Source organism: Trachemys scripta, chromosome 14, assembly GCF_013100865.1.
Source record: "Trachemys scripta elegans isolate TJP31775 chromosome 14, CAS_Tse_1.0, whole genome shotgun sequence".
NCBI lineage: Eukaryota > Metazoa > Chordata > Testudines > Emydidae > Trachemys > Trachemys scripta.
Window position 1 is genome coordinate 39,039,639 of NC_048311.1, and position 15,553 is coordinate 39,055,191.

General features: G+C 48.3%; 1 protein-coding gene across 1 annotated transcript in view; it reads right to left on the bottom strand.

The window, feature by feature from the left end:
- Positions 1-418: 418 nt before the first annotated feature.
- The window catches only part of LOC117886908 (zinc finger protein 883-like), a 33,090-nt gene continuing 17,955 nt past the window's right edge, over positions 419-15,553 (bottom strand). Inside the window, exon 4 of the mRNA XM_034789043.1 lies at positions 419-4,687. Coding sequence (XP_034644934.1) covers positions 3,915-4,687 — 773 coding nt within the window. The 3' untranslated portion in view covers positions 419-3,914. The remainder of the gene's footprint in view (positions 4,688-15,553) is intronic.

A 15,553-nucleotide genomic window follows, 5' to 3' on the forward strand; every position in this document is an offset into this window, starting at 1 on the left:
ATCTCGGCCCAGCCTCGTCCTCTCAGCAATCAGGAGACACTGCCCCCCTCCCCACAACATTCCTCTTGGGCAGGATTCACAGCATTTTACAATTCAGGCACCACTCGACTGGCCACTGGCAGGAGAATTCCTGTCTCTCACTGGCTCTGATGCAGCGAGTTCACAGTTCTCAGCCTCAGCTGCCTGGCTATCAGGTGCAAACCCAGAAGTTTCCCAGCTCCGTTTCCCCCTCCACCCCCCGATCTCCCACCCTCTACCCCTCCTCTACCCACATCTCTGCAGGGATCAGGTGGTAACTTCCTTCTCCATTTCAGTGTCTGCCTCTGGGAGTGTGAATCTAGCTCGCACCCTCAGTGTTCGTGCTGAGGGATATTGATAATTGTCATTGTTCAAAGAAAAAAACTCAATTGACAAGGGGTAGAAAAAGGTTAACATTTAATTGAAAAGGACTGTTCTTGCAAATAAACATTTGTTTCACGAAGCTGTCAATAAATCTGAGCTACACCCGGGCAGACTAATCTAATATCCAAGTACGCGACCAAACAGCCTTCAGGAACAGAGAAAAACCCACAATACCGGGTGGGCTATAAAACATTTTCACATTCATAACGTGAAATCCGAGAGAATCTGAAGACTCAAAATCCAGAAAATAAGTGTACCCATTTTCTTCTAAAGGGGCTAAACCTGCTTTACTTCTCGCCTCATTATTTCGTCGTGTTACTTACAAAAGTTTTAGCATCATGATGATAAACCAAAAACTCACAAACCACATTCCCATCTACAAATGATCTGGTCTAGCGTAGACAAAAACTGGGAGCAATTTTACCAATAGATGCAAACAGGGCTATAAGATCAGAAATGTCAAAATATGCCTTCAGATTCATTTGGATTCCCTTCCTGGTTTGTGACACTTCCTTTTCCAGCCCTCAGGGGTCTGACTTAGGCTCATAGACATCAAAACTGTGATTCCTAAGCATGGAGAGCCAGGGACACGGTGGAAAGTGACATCTTGGGAGGTGTAGGGGTAGAACGGGGCCAGGATAAAACTCTCCGTTGCTGGGACAGAGGCTGCTGTGTCAAGTGTGGAGGGTGACGGTGCTGGGGGGACGAGGGAATCCCTCGGACTCACCCCACCGACCTGAAATAGCACAGAAGCTAAAACACCACATTTTACTGTCCCTGCTCCCACTTTTTTAGCATCTGTTTAATTCTGCCCATAAGGGAGAAAATGTACAAACACTCAATTCTTTTCAGCACGGCCCAGGGTAATGTGAGACTATCTGGGAATGAGACAATCTGGCCCCAAAGGGGGAACTCAGGGACTAACAATCACTCTGCTCATGGAGGGGATCAGAATAGATAAGATGCTCAGGGTGAGTTTGTCACTCTCTCTGGAGTGGTTCACAATTATGAGTGCCAACCTACGGGCAGCCTGGCAGAAAACCGGGCAGATACCCCGAGTCGGTGGTGTGTTCTGTAATTAGATTTCACCAAACTAGTGACAAATGTGAACTCCTGAATCACTATCCCAGTCTTACCCTAGACTCACAGACATTCCCTTCAGACTCTCCAATCTGTCTTGCCACTCAGACAAACTGGACTTTGTGATAAAAGGTCACTTACACCAAAATCACATCATATCACGTTACTCCCAGTCCCGCTCCTCACACACAACGCCCACTTACTTTGAAATTATCTCTTTTCAGTAAAAGTTCTTCATTTGCATTCCACGAGGCTTCTTCCTCGTTTGATGGGTTATTTATTTACAGGAGTATACACAATGGAAATGTTCGCTACTACATTATAACAAGATATAGTTAAGTGAAAACAATGCAAGTAACATCTCATTAGTTGTCATGAAGTTTAAACACCAAATACACTCTCATATATTTCACAATCACTTAGATCTACCCTAATACACAAGTGAATTGGTCTAGGGCTCTGGCCTCTGTTCTGCCAGCGTCAGAGAGTTTACACCAGAAAATCTGGTGGAGGGTCACAGAGATGCGCTGGCTAATCCCAACAACAAGACCATTGTGACCAGCCCTAGTCAGGGCACTGAGGGAATTTCCCCCATGTATGGAGGAGTCTTTGGTGTGCAATACGGAGTCAGCGCCACCTGGAGCATTTTCCACACTCAGAAAATCTCAGATTTTTTCCATGCGTGGATTTGTAGAGCCTGATAACCGGGAGAACCAAATGAGTCTTCCCCCACATTCAAGGTCTCACAGATGTGTGAGCTCAGATTGAATCTTTTCCTGCTGAGTCAGACTATTCCTAGTTTTTTTCACACCTGGGTGGATTCTCTGATGTTTAATGAGGTGCGGTAACTGAATGAAACTTTTCCCACAGGCAAGGCATTTATGAACTTGTGACCAGGGTCCTGGGGGGTGGGACCACACTGAGATTGCTCAATTAGGGCAAACTGCAAAGAATGGGGCAGACAATCCTCCAAATTGGTAGATATTCCAATATTTCAATTTACCAAGCCAGCAACAAACCAGCTTCTACAATACCTTACTGGCTTCACAGAGGCCAAAGCACAGTTCCCTTCAAGCAACCCAACCTTGGGCTCCCTCCCAGACAGCCCAGTGAAATATGATGGGGATTACTGAAAATCTTGTTCATCATATAAAAAGTTCTTCCAATCCCAAAGGATCAGACACATCACCCCCAAGTTAATGAATACTTCAGTTCTTACCCAAATACACGCTTACACCCAATTCTTATTAACTAAAGTAAGATTTATTAAAAGAAGAAAAGAGAGAGAGTATTGGTTAAAAGATCATTATACATACAGACATGAATAGAGTCCTTAGGGCAGTTTCACTGTAGAGATGGTGCTTCAGAATTGCAAAGAGTCCTTTTCAGAATCATTTTATCAGGTTATAGTCCAGTGTCCAAATGTTCGATATCAGGGCAGTCCAGCTGGACTGGAGATCTGTCTTACGACTAAAACTCCCCCCCGAATAAAGTTTTAGAAGATCTGAGATAAAAGGATCAGGCCCCAAAAGTTTTTATACAGATTTCTGCATAAATCAGGCAGTCCTTGGGTGAACAATAGGCTTTTGAAGTAAGCTTCTATTTCCTAAACGTCACAGGTAATTAATTACAAGGATTAACATAAGGTAATTATCCATAAAGCAGTTCATAGACTGTTAACCACAAATTTTAAAGAGACATGCAGACAATGACATTATTACACCCAAGTTTCATCTAAATGTTAATATTCCCTTTTGATCTCTGACTTAACAGAATACAGCCCTAGACAGGAACCATTTGTTTACACTGTTTACCTCTATCAAGATAAAGGTAAACATAGACTACTACAGTTACCATCTTCCTCCAGGTCTTTAACAATGTGGAAACAGGGTTAAAGGATTTAAATATAGGCCTCTCAGTTGTAAGAAATAGAGCAACTGTCATGTTAAGTCTTAGCCTAATATAGCGAGACTTGTAGCAGCAGGGCTCATGTCAGAAGTGAGTAAGAAACAGTAGAGTCAGCGTGACCCAGCCTTGAGATAGCGATGTTTTGAGAACAGAAGTGTGAAAATACAGGAATGGACAGAACATAACATAAACAAATTGCAGATGTTTTTAATTAATGCATGCCATTAAAATGTATAAATTCTTGTGTGATATTGCTTGTACTTTGAAGAAACTGAGGCAGAGATGCTCTCTGTCAGTGATGTTTTTCCCTTGCAATTGCATGTCCTGAATAAAGCTGTCTCTGGTTTTGTTGCTTCCAACCTGAGAGTGGAGTTTGTTTCTTCCACAACAATAAAAGTTTACATTTCAAGTCTATCTAAGGTGAAATAGCCCTAATGACCATTTACACAGTTTTCAAACATGTCTCTAAAAGTTGGATCCGCGTCAATTAGCCTACAAGTTTCTTAATCCTTTCTGGCCGTGTGTCACAGAAGTTTAGATCCTGTGTGGATTCTCCCATGTTTAATGAGGTGTGATCTCTGTATAAAACTTTTCCCACAGTCCAAGCACTTATGGGGTCTCTCTCCTGTGTGGATTGCCTGATGTCTAACAAGGGCTGACCTGTTTGTGAAACTTTTCCCACAATCCAAGCAATTATGGGGTCTCTCTCCTGTGTGGATCCTCTGATGTATTGTAAGATATGATCTCTGTGTGAAACTTTTCCCACAGTCCATGCACTTATGGCGCCTCTCACCCGTGTGGAATGCCTGATGTCTAACAAGATCTGACCTCCGAATGAAACTTTTCCCGCAGTCCAAGCACTTATGGGGTCTCTCTCCTGTGTGTATTGCCTGATGTTTAACAAGGGCTGATCTGTCTCTGAAACTTTTTCCACAGTCTAAGCACTTAAGGGGTCTCTCTCCTGTGTGGACTGTCTGATGTTTAACAAGGTCTGACCTATGTATGAAACTTTTCTCACAGTCCAAGCACTTATGGGGTCTCTCTCCCTTATGGATTGCCTGATGTTTAACAAGGTCTGACCTCCATATGAAACTTTTCTCACAATCCAAGCACTTATAGAGTCTCTCTCCTGTGTGGAATGCCTGATGTCTAACAAGGTCTGACCTCTGAATGAAACTTTTCCCGCAGTCTAAGCACTTATGGGGTCTCTCTCCTGTGTGAATTGCCTCATGTTTAACAAGGGCTGATCTGTCTCTGAAACTTTTTCCACAGTCTAAGCACTTAAGGGGTCTCTCTCCTGTGTGGATCATCTGATGTGTTAGAAGATATGATCTCTGTGTGAAACTTTTCCCACAGTCCATGCACTTATGGGGTCTCTGTCCTGTGTGGATTGCCAGATGTTTAACAAGGTCTGACCTCTGTATGAAACTTTTCTCACAGTCCAAGCACTTATGGGGTCTCTCTCCTGTGTGGAATGCCTGATGTTTAACAAGGTCTGACCTCTGTATGAAACTTTTCTCACAGTCCAAGCACTTATGGGGTCTCTCTCCAGTGTGGAATGCCTGATGCTTAACAAGGGATGATCTCCACGTGAAACTTTTGCCACAGTTTAAGCACTTATAGGGTCTCTCTCGTGTTTGGCTTATTTGGTGTGTAATTAGTGTTGACTTGCAACTCAGACATTTCCCACACTCAAGAGCTTGATAAGGTTTCTCTCTCATGTGGTTTCTCCCATAGTTATTCAGGTCTGAGCGGTTACTGAAGCTTTCTCCACGGTTCAAGCATTGAAGGGGTTTCTGTCCAGTATGGATTATCTGATGTATCACAAGGTGTGATCTCAGAATGAATCCTTTCCCACACAGGAGGCAGTAGTAGGGTTTCTCTTCTTTGGGATTTACCTGCTGGGCTATGGGATCCTTGTCTCCTCCCCCACATTTAATAGATTCATCCACTTTCTTCCTTGGGTGGTTTCCCAGCAGCTTCTCTGACCTGTGCCAATTTCCCCAGGCTTCTCCCTCTTCCAAGCACTTGCAAAAATTCCCTTCAGCTCTTCCTACAAAGTTCCCCTGTGGTTCCACTTCCCCAGGAACATGCTCATGATGACTCTCCTCCTCCTTCTCACTCTCTCTGTCAGCACCTGCTGGGAGAGACACAATCCAGACTGGAGTCATTGTGCTGGGGAGAAAGAGGAATAGCACAGAGGGAAAACCCAACACGCTAATGCTGTGAAGACTGAGCAATTGGATTCTGCCTCCACTTCCCACCCAAACACTCTGAGGGATGGAAAGATGGGAAGGAAACTCTTGCAGCTAACAGGACGGGTGGAAAGCCGTGAGCGATATCTGTTGACTCCAGCCCTGCTCTGGCTGAGATGAGGATGAACTGAGGGCTTTTACTCATGCCACATTTTTGGGATTATCAACTTTTTCCTTCATTAACCAGATGGTTTCTATGTCAGTCCTCACCTGTGCGAGTGCCTCTTGAGATCTCCCTTTCCTCCGAGGCCTGGAGATCGGGCACCCACGGCTCTTCCCCTCGTTCCAGCCGGGCGATGAGCTCAGGTTTGGGAATGGGAAATCCTGCACAGGGGGTGAAATCAGACCAGATCAGGGTGCACAGAGTATTGAGAGAGTGTCTGTCATAAAGGACATTCCATGTCCCGGTGCTGTGCTGGGAGAATCTGGAATCCAAGGGAATGGGAACATGGTCACTGAGCCCCCTTGGGGGAGGGAGACGTCTGGGGAGGTGGGGAGAATTGTGATGCCCTCACTAGCAGTTCCCAGGACCTGTGCACTTTGGGGGCTTTGCTGATGCACACACAGCTCTAGAGTTAAACCCCTGCCTATTTCTAAACCTGCAGAGCCCTTCCTATGGCTGGAGTAATTCCCAAGGAGGCAGGTGAAAAGGGATTCTCTGTGTGAATGAGAAACAATATAGTCAATACACGGCTTCTCCCCCTTGAAAGCTGGAGGGATGGGGATGGTTTAGCACGTCCATTAGGTTTGACACCCGTATCCCATTGGTGAGGGTATGGAGATGCACGTCTCTCTCACACGGCAGCTGTGGATTATAGAACCCATTCCCCTCCAATCTAACTGACCAGGGAAGAACCTGACCAGATTCAGCAATGCAGGCCCTACACTTTCTAATAACTGAGGGGATGGGAATCCCTTACCCAGCGAGGTCACTGTCTCGTAGTTCTCCTGCATGACGTCCCTGTAGAGGGCTCTCTGAGCGGGGTCCAGAAGAGCCCCCTGCCCCTGGGTGAAATACACAGCCACCTCCTCGAAGGTCACCGGCATCTGGAACAACAAAAGTCCCCCACTCAGCACCTGCTGCTCCAGCCACAATTGCACTAGTCACGGGAAAGGAAGAAAGAAAAAATAAAATCATCTCAGAAGTTCTGGGAGGACCAGAGTAGCAGAATTCCTCTCCCACCCTGCTCAGAGCACCAGGAATCTTCATGGGGAGCTCCTTGGCCCCCCAGCAGACGGAGCAGGGCAGGGTCTTCTCATTTCCCACACGCCTGCCAGCCACAGGCTGATACGGGAAGCAGAGCCCTGAGCCGGGGACAGGACAGGAATCCCAACAGCTTCCCTTCATTTTTCACATTTTCACAGCAGCCTCTGGCTAGTGGGTTCAGGCTCCAGCACTGGGAGTCTGGAAAATGTTCCCAGGCCTGTCCAAGGGAGTTGTGTCCTATTTGAGAAATGGGGGAGTCTCCCCCCACACTGTCAATGGACCTGCTCAGAAAATCAGCAGGTTTATCACACCTTGTCTCCTCCCTGCTTCATCCTGTGTCTTTCCTGCCCCAACCGCTCTACAACATCCCCCCTACAGCTCCCTGCAAATCCCCTTCCTGAGCTGGCTCCATCACAGACATTTCCCTTCCCTGTCCTCTGGAAGATGGGACAAGCTGGAGCGAAATCTGGATGTGATTCCTGAGCCTGTCAGGGTGAAGGCAATTGGGGAGGTTACAGCGGGGGCTTGAGTCCATTTCACACCCCGATTCCCCCTTGGCTCTCTCCCTGCAGACAGACGCTCTGGACTCTGCCATGCTGCCAGGTCAGGCCCCTCCCAGCAGAACTAAACCCACCGGGGACATATTTAAACCCTCCCAGTAACAGCATCTCTGTGCCAAATGCTAGAAAAAGAGCAGAATCAAAAGAGGCACTTTAGGGGCTCCCCATGATATTATCGTGTAACCCCCTCTAGCTACCCCCATTCTCCCCAGGTAGTGCGGGGTTCAGCAGAGTCAGCAACTGGCTTTTCTTCTCTTAGCTCCTTCCCTTATTCCCAGGAGAGTCAGTCTGCCCAGGGGGATGCAGGGAATGGATCTGGGCATGGCTGGGAGCTGGGAATCTCCCTCTCCATTTCTTGCTCCTGCTGCCCTTCCAGTCTCTCCGCTCTCCCTTTTTATCTTCTTCCCTCGCCCTGGGAGAACTGGTGACTGCCCCATTGTCTTGAGCCTTTGCTCTCATTAGGCAGCTCAGTCACTGCCACTGCTAACAGGGTTTGAACCTGGCTGTGTCCATGGGGGCAGGAGCTCTGGGACTCGCAGACACACAGGGAGCCCCCTCCCCATGTAGGCCAAACTCACCAGCAAGTCCCTGAAAGGGGCCCTTTGTGCTGAGTCACTTTCCTGCCCAGCCCCAGCCCTTCCCCCCCAGGTCTCTCCATCACCTGCAGGCTCCAGCTGAGGAGCTGGTGTCGGAAGAGCCTGGGGCTGCCCCAGGGACTGGTCCCAGCCACCGGAGAAAGTCCCCACCTAGGCTGGGCACAGAGAGGTTTAACAAAGGTCTCTCCTCTGCTGGGTAAGAAGCAGCATCTCAATCTGGAGTCCCCAGTCAAAATGGAGGAGGCAGCTTCTGACGCAGGGAGCTCAACTCCAGAGCACTAATAACATGAGCAGGGAGAGAGACACACGCCAACCTCCTCCTCTCCCTTAGCAATAACCGGAGCCCTTTGGTGGTAGCAGATAAGGATGAGTCTCTCTGTCCTGCCTCCGCAGCCACCAGGGACAAGGAGGCAGAGGCTGATCTCATTGGCCCATCTGCACTCAACCCCTGCCACAACCAGCAGTTACTCCGGTCTGACAAGGGATCTGGCTGAGATCTGAATCCTGCCCGGAAATCAAACCAGGGCCTCGAGCAGCCCCAAACACTCAGGAGATAGACCCAAAATCAGGAGTGTCTCTTTTTTATTTTTAAATCAAACAATAAATTGGAAGCAGGATGTGTGGGGAGGGTAGGAGGCTGCCTGTGGATATTTGCCTTGTAGCATCTGAGCTCTGAGGGGATAGTCTCCTCACCTCACAAGCTTGTTTGACCAGTTCCAGGGAAAAAATTCCCCACTGGCTGCTGGGTGGGGAAGCCCCTCACTCTCTCCTACCCCATGGGGTGGGGCAGCTGCCTTGTGTCTCTCCCTTCTTTATCTGCTCTTGCTCTCACATTCTCCCTCCAGCCTCCCCTCCCCACATCCCCTTTCCCTCGCAGTGATCCCCCGCAACTCTTCCCTTTATTCCAGCCTCGTACCCCTCAGCCCCATAATTCTCCTCCTCCAGCCTGACTCTCCTGCATCGCCCCATCCTCCCTGTCCCCCATCCTGCCCCCTGCATTCCCATCATCCCTCTCCTGTCACCTAACGTATCCCTGTTCCCCCCTCCTGCAGCCCAGGAGGCACGGCTCCCGGGGGGTGGGAGTGAAGGTCTCTCTTACCTTCCCTCCAAGCAGTGCCCTCCCTGGGAGCAGGTGCTGAGGCCTGGGAAGGGGGCCCTGGCCAGGCTGGGGTCACTGCACTGGGAGAGGCTCCTGAGTAGCAGCGGGAAAGTTCCTGCCTTACAATATAAACCTCTCCTGTCAGCAGCCAGGGATTTTGCCAGGAATGGGGTTTCCACACAGCAGTGACCAGTTACTGCAGTAACGGCGATTCACTTCCTGCTCCTGGGAATGAGGGACCCCACTGATTACTCCCACATCACTCCAGCTCCTTTAGGGCTCTAGCCATAAACCCATTCAACTGAAACCTCCCTGCCCCTCAGAGCCTCCACATACCCTGACCACAGCACTATGGGGGCATCATCCATAAAAACCACCAAGTCAATGGGACATCAGAAAGGAGACATTCTGATCCCAGGGAGGGGGGAGAAGGGGCATGTCTATGGAGACCCACAATTGTTCCAGAGAGTCCCCAATATCAACCGGGATTCGGGGTGAAGGGGTCCTGGTCCTAAAGAGGCTGCCCAGAACATCAGGGGACTCATTTCACAGTGCCACTGACTATGTGTGTGATTCGCTTTGTTAAGAGATTAGATCAGGCAGCAGTTTGTCAGAGATGGTCTCTGGTCTCCACATGAGGCTCGCTGGCTACTAGCTACTCCTGGGGGAGTTCTGCACTATTGCATGCGTGCATAATTAAGGAGTCATGCATATTTTTTTTTTTTTGCGAAGAAAAAGCTTCTGCCAAAATGTTGCTGCAGTTCCACATTTTTGCCCATCAGAGGGCGCTGTGACACAAGAACAGCAGGAGTTTCCAGCAGAAAAGATCTTATTTGCAGTTCCACCTTTTTCCACCAGAGGGTGCTGTGGCAATAGAACACAGCAGCAGCTCCCAGCCAGCTAGGGAAGAGAAAGAGCATGCCTTCTTCACAGCGCCTGTCAGGCCAGGTCAGGAGACAGGGGTTATGGGGAAACAGACAGCATGGAGTGCTGGGGGTGGTGGTGGTGTCAGACAGGGGCTCATAAGGGCTAGTGGGAGAGGACAGACTGTGGCAGGGGCTGAATGGGATTGGAGGCACAGGGCCTCAGAGGGGAGGAAGGTGCAGGGCCACATGGTGATGGGGGAGGGGGTGCAGTGCTACACAGGGACAGAGGGTGGCTGAGTGTGGGCACAGAGACACATAGGGACAGGGGGTGGCTGAGTGGGGGCACAGAGCCATATGGGGATGGGGAAGGTGGTGTAGGGGCACATGGGGATGGGAGGAGTGGGTGTCTGAGGAGGTGGAGGGACACATGTGGACAGGGGGTGCAAGGATACATGGGGGTGCAGGAAAACATGGGGACGGGGCAGATGTGTGACTGAATGGGAGAGGCTAGGGGTCAGCCAGGGTCTGCATGGGGGAAGCTCCCTGACAATCCCTCCCCGCCTCCCAAAAAAATCTGTTCCATGCTTTACCCACCCATACCCCCAAACTCTCCAAAGCTCCTTCCCAGCAATTTACTTCCCTCTCCTTCAGCTCCTCCGTTACCCCTGACTCCCCCAAGCCTTTGCATTGCTTCTGAGGGGTGCGGGAAATACGGTTCTGTATTGTAGTTTAAATGAATTATTACTCAGAGTTCTGTATTGATATGCCTAGTAAGGAATCCATTTGTCAAAAAACATTTCCTGAATCTTTTTGTTCTCTGTATTGTTACAGACATACTTGCAGACTGGTATTTTGAAATAAATTCCCAAAATAATTGAAACTGGCAGGATTATTATGTTATTGTGATGAATAAAATATGCAGAATTTTGCAGAATTTTAAAATATTGTGCACAGAATTTTTAATTTTTTGTTGCAGAATTTTTAATTTTTTGTTGCAGAATTTTTAATTTTTTTGGAGCAGAATTCCCCCAGGAGTAACTAGCCCTGGGCCTAATCTACAAGGCCTGCTCCCCTAACTCGGGCAACAAAGTTGTCACTTGTCAGTGCTTTGCAGCCAAGTTCCCTCTGGTGATTTGCAGGGCCAGATTAACCTGTCACCGGGCTCTAGACAAAACCCCCTTATGTCTGCCCCAGCCAGGGTGCCACTCATGGAACTGTCCCTCCTAGGCCACTGTGGGTATTTGTAGGGCTGCATAATCCATCACTGAGCTGTAGGCAAAACCTCTCACATCCACCCCACCTCCGGGACTCCCCGCTGGCGTTACAGCACAAACGGCAGCCAGCACAATTTTCTAGTGGTAGCCGTTACCGATATCTAGGTCCAGATGTTCCAGAGAAGTTAGCAGGGTACATGCTTGGAAGCAGAAACTAAGGTTCCCCAGGTAACTTTTACCCTGAAAATATAGCTACTGCTGAGTGAGCCTTGGCACCTACGGGGTTCGTCAAGAGTTTTGTATGTCTCTGTGGCTCCTAAACTGGGATGTAGGCACCTAATCCCAGATTTATGTGCCTAGCCTGGGGTTTGGGTGCCTGTGAGCCATTGTGAATCCAGCCCTCAGTCTCTGTAATGTGGTCGTATGTAGCAGAAGCACCTGGGTTCATCGGATGTGAAGAACGTCAGGGTCTCCTTCCTTTCACAACACTACAGCCAGTGTTGTCTGCAAACCCTTCCCACACAGCATCTACAAGCATGCTCTTGCGCCAAGCAGCCCACTGATATCCCAGAGTGTGACAAAGTGGGAATGGTCTTAATGTTTTCTCGGAATACTGTGTGCGTGCCTCAGTTTCCCTGATGTGTTACTCAAGCATCGAGGTGGTGGGACAAGGGTGTGTGTGATCATTGTGAAGACCCCTAGAGGGCAGGGGTGACTGCAGACTGGTTTCCTGGGCACAGAGAATGGCTGAACACTGTATCCTGGTAAGTGGTGGCCAGAACCATCCTCTGCAAGGAGCCAGGTAAAGGTGTTGGGAGAACAAAGAGAGAGGGGGAGGCCAGGTGACCTGTTTGCCCTGGAAAGAGACAAAGCACGGAGAAGGGCAGCTGGGCATGACTGAGGATGGGGGGCTGGAAGCGGGTCAGTCTCCTGGTTTGGGACTCGAGGAAAGCCTAGGGCTCTGGATCCCCCCCCCTCCCCCCGCAAGATGGACTTTGCTGAATGCTCCTGATTTCTGTGCTACACGCTCTGTTCTACACTGTGTTCCCAACGATTAACAAACCCTTCTGTTTTCCAAGCTGGCTGAGAGTCACTGCTGACTGCAGTGCTGGGGTGTATGGCCCTTTAAGGGGCATGGTGTCAGGCTTCCCCAAGTGTCTCATCCAGATGGACTCCCAGTGTGAACAGGGGTGCTGCACGCTCCAATGTCAGACCCAGGCGCTGAAGCCAAAGAGGCTTCTTGCCTTGGTGCCAGTGTGCCCTGAGGGGAGACACACTGCACTAGAGTCCGTCCTGGCTTCATTCAGAGCAGTCCCAGAGCACCGAGACTGGGACTCCGTGACACAGAGCTGACAAACACAGATCTCCCATCCAAGCTCTGACTGCCTCAGCTATCAGGTGAATAAAGAGGGAGCAGCCTGCCAGGCGGTTTGTCTCCAAAACTTCCTATACAGCTTTGGAAACAAATACAGAGCATGTCTAGTAACTACAGCCACAGCCTATTTCTGGATGCTTTTGAACCAGGAGATCAGCCCCGCACTCTGCACCTGTGCTCAGACACATTATCATGTTTTATGTGAGCTGAAAATACTTTTGCTACGCCTGTCAGGGTGCGTCCTCACAGCTATCGCAGCCACAGATTCATAGATTCATAGATTCTAGGGCTGGAAGGGACCTGGAGAGGTCATCGGGTCCAGTCTCCTGCCCTCATGGCAGGACTAAATATTGTCTAGCCATCCCTGATAGACATTTATCTAACCTACTCTTAAATATCTCCAGAGATGGAGATTCCACAACCTCTCTAGGAGTTTATTCCAGTGTTTAACCACCCTGACAGTTAGGAACTTTTTCCTAATGTCCAACCTAGACCTCCCTTGCTGCAGTTTAAGCCCATTGCTTCTTGTTCTATCCTTAGAGGCTAAGGTGAACAAGTTTTCTCCCACCTCCTTATGACACCCTTTTAGATACCTGAAAACTGCTATCATGTCCCCACTCAGTCTTCTCTTTTCCAAACTAAACAAACCCAATTCTTTCAGCCTTCCTTCATAGGTCATGTTCTCAAGACCTTTAATCATTCTTGTTGCTCTTCTCTGGACCCTCTCCAATTTCTCCACATCTTTCTTGAAATGTGATGCCCAGAACTGGACACAATACTCCAGTTGAGGCCTAACCAGTGCAGAGTAGAGCAGAAGAATGACTTCTCGTGTCTTGCTCACAACACATCATCGATATAACCATCCTCATGTAAGACGGGTAACAGACAATACTAAGTTACATTTTCCTGGCAATGTATAGCATGTGGTGAGCAAGCATCTAAAGGCTGAGATCAAAGAGGAATCTTTACATTTTAAGGCACCAAAACTGTGAATCAATTGGTTCATTCTCATGGGACAAGAGTGCCCCCACTTTGTCTAAGTTGCTTATAAAGGGGATCCCTGCATAGCAGGATCTACCATCACTATCTGGCCTTTATTCTGCTGCTCAGGACAGATGTCCTAACCTGCGCAGGGCAGGGAGAAGAAGCCAGAGAACTTTAAATTTCAACCTTAACCCATTTATTGAAATGTTGTAAGGACAAAACTGTGAAATATCATAATGGTGTTTCTACCAAGGGCAACGCTCAGGAAAGGTGAGATGAGTGCCTCACTGCTTCACTCCTCCTCTTTGGACGTGAGAAATCTAATGTGGGTTACACCTGGATGATACAAAACTTTAAAAATGTTCAAGACAGATCAAAGGATTGATAATTATTAGAATTTTGGGGAAAGGTCTCCTGCACTTGTCTGTGGTTGCCCTGACTGCTACTACAACAGTGCCATGAGAACACCTGTTCTCACTTTCTGGTGACATTGTAAATAAGAAGATGGCAGCATTGCCTCTCATAAATGTAAACAAACTTGTTTGTCTTAGTGACTGGCTGAACAAGAAGTAGGACTCGGTGGATTCGTAGGCTCTAAAGCTTTTACATTGTTTTGATTTTGAGTGGAGTTATGTAACAAAAAATATATACATTTGTAAGTTACACTTTCACGATAAAGAGATTGCACTACAGTACTTGTATCAGGTGCACTGAAAAATACTATTTCTTTTGTTTATCATATTTACCGGTGCAAATATCTGTAAATAATAATATAAAGTGAGCACTGTACACTTTGTATCCTGTGTCGTAATAGAAATCAATATATTTGAAAATGTAGAAAAATACCCAAAATATGTAATAAATTTCAATTGGTATTCTATTGTTTAACAGTGTGATTAATCACGATTGATTTACTAAATTGTGATTCATTTTTTGAGTTAATAGTGTGAGTTAATTGCGATGAATTGACAACCCTAATTACAATATTGCAATAGAAGCAGGAAATGTTACACTAGACACACTGGGAGATGTGATTGCTGTAGCGACTAGCAACTATTAACATTTTCCATGATTATTATTTGCTATTAAAAATATGAATTCCATGGCACAATGACGTCCCTCCGCACAAGGCTAATAAAGTTTAAGATGAAGAGCTTGGAGTAATAAACATAATATTTTAAAATAATTTAAATAATTTTAAATAAGGTAAATAATTTTAAATAAGGTAAATAATTTAAAGGAGTGAAACGCCACAGACTGGATTACAAGAGGAGTCATATTCAGGAAATAGGAACAGTGGCTAAGATTCATTGTTGAAGTGCTGGGTGGCTTTAAGCAAACATATAAACTGAGACCCAGATTCTTTTAAACACTAAAAACGGGTGTGACAAAGAAAAATGGGGGGGTGTCTGTAAATAGTTCACTGGATCAAGTCTCCTTTAGCAGTTCAGTAACATCTTATGGGGGGTGGGGGGGGGGGGAGAGGGACCCTGTCCAGGCTCTGCGATGCACTGGGTCTTTAAGGATATGGCCAAGGGAAATGGGAGCTGAGATCCTGCCAAAGCGGGGAGGTAAAGCCCTTCTGCCCTCCCCCACCCTATTTTTGCAACCACTACAGCTAGCTCACCCCGGGGGGGGAGGAAGCTTTTACTCCACTTCCCCACCCATTCCTTGGTTACTTCCTCTGCCCCGGCTCTCACTCTGAACTGCCTCCCCCGCCACGTGTGTCTGTCCCAGCCCCAGCACTGCCCGGCCTGGCTCCCCCCGCCCCGCACACACCGGGAGCTGGCGGCAGCTTTCCTGGGCCCAGGGCAGGACGGGGGAGGGGGTCTCTCTTACCTTCCCTCCGAGCGGGGCCCCCTGGGGCAGGGTCCGGGCCGGGAAGGGGCCTGGCCGGGCTGGGGGCTCTGCCCTGGGAGAGGCTCCTGGGGAGCAGCGGGAAGGGCCCTGCTGGAGATTCCCCTCTCCCGGCTGCAGCCCGGGCTCCGGGCTCCCAGCACCAGCCGC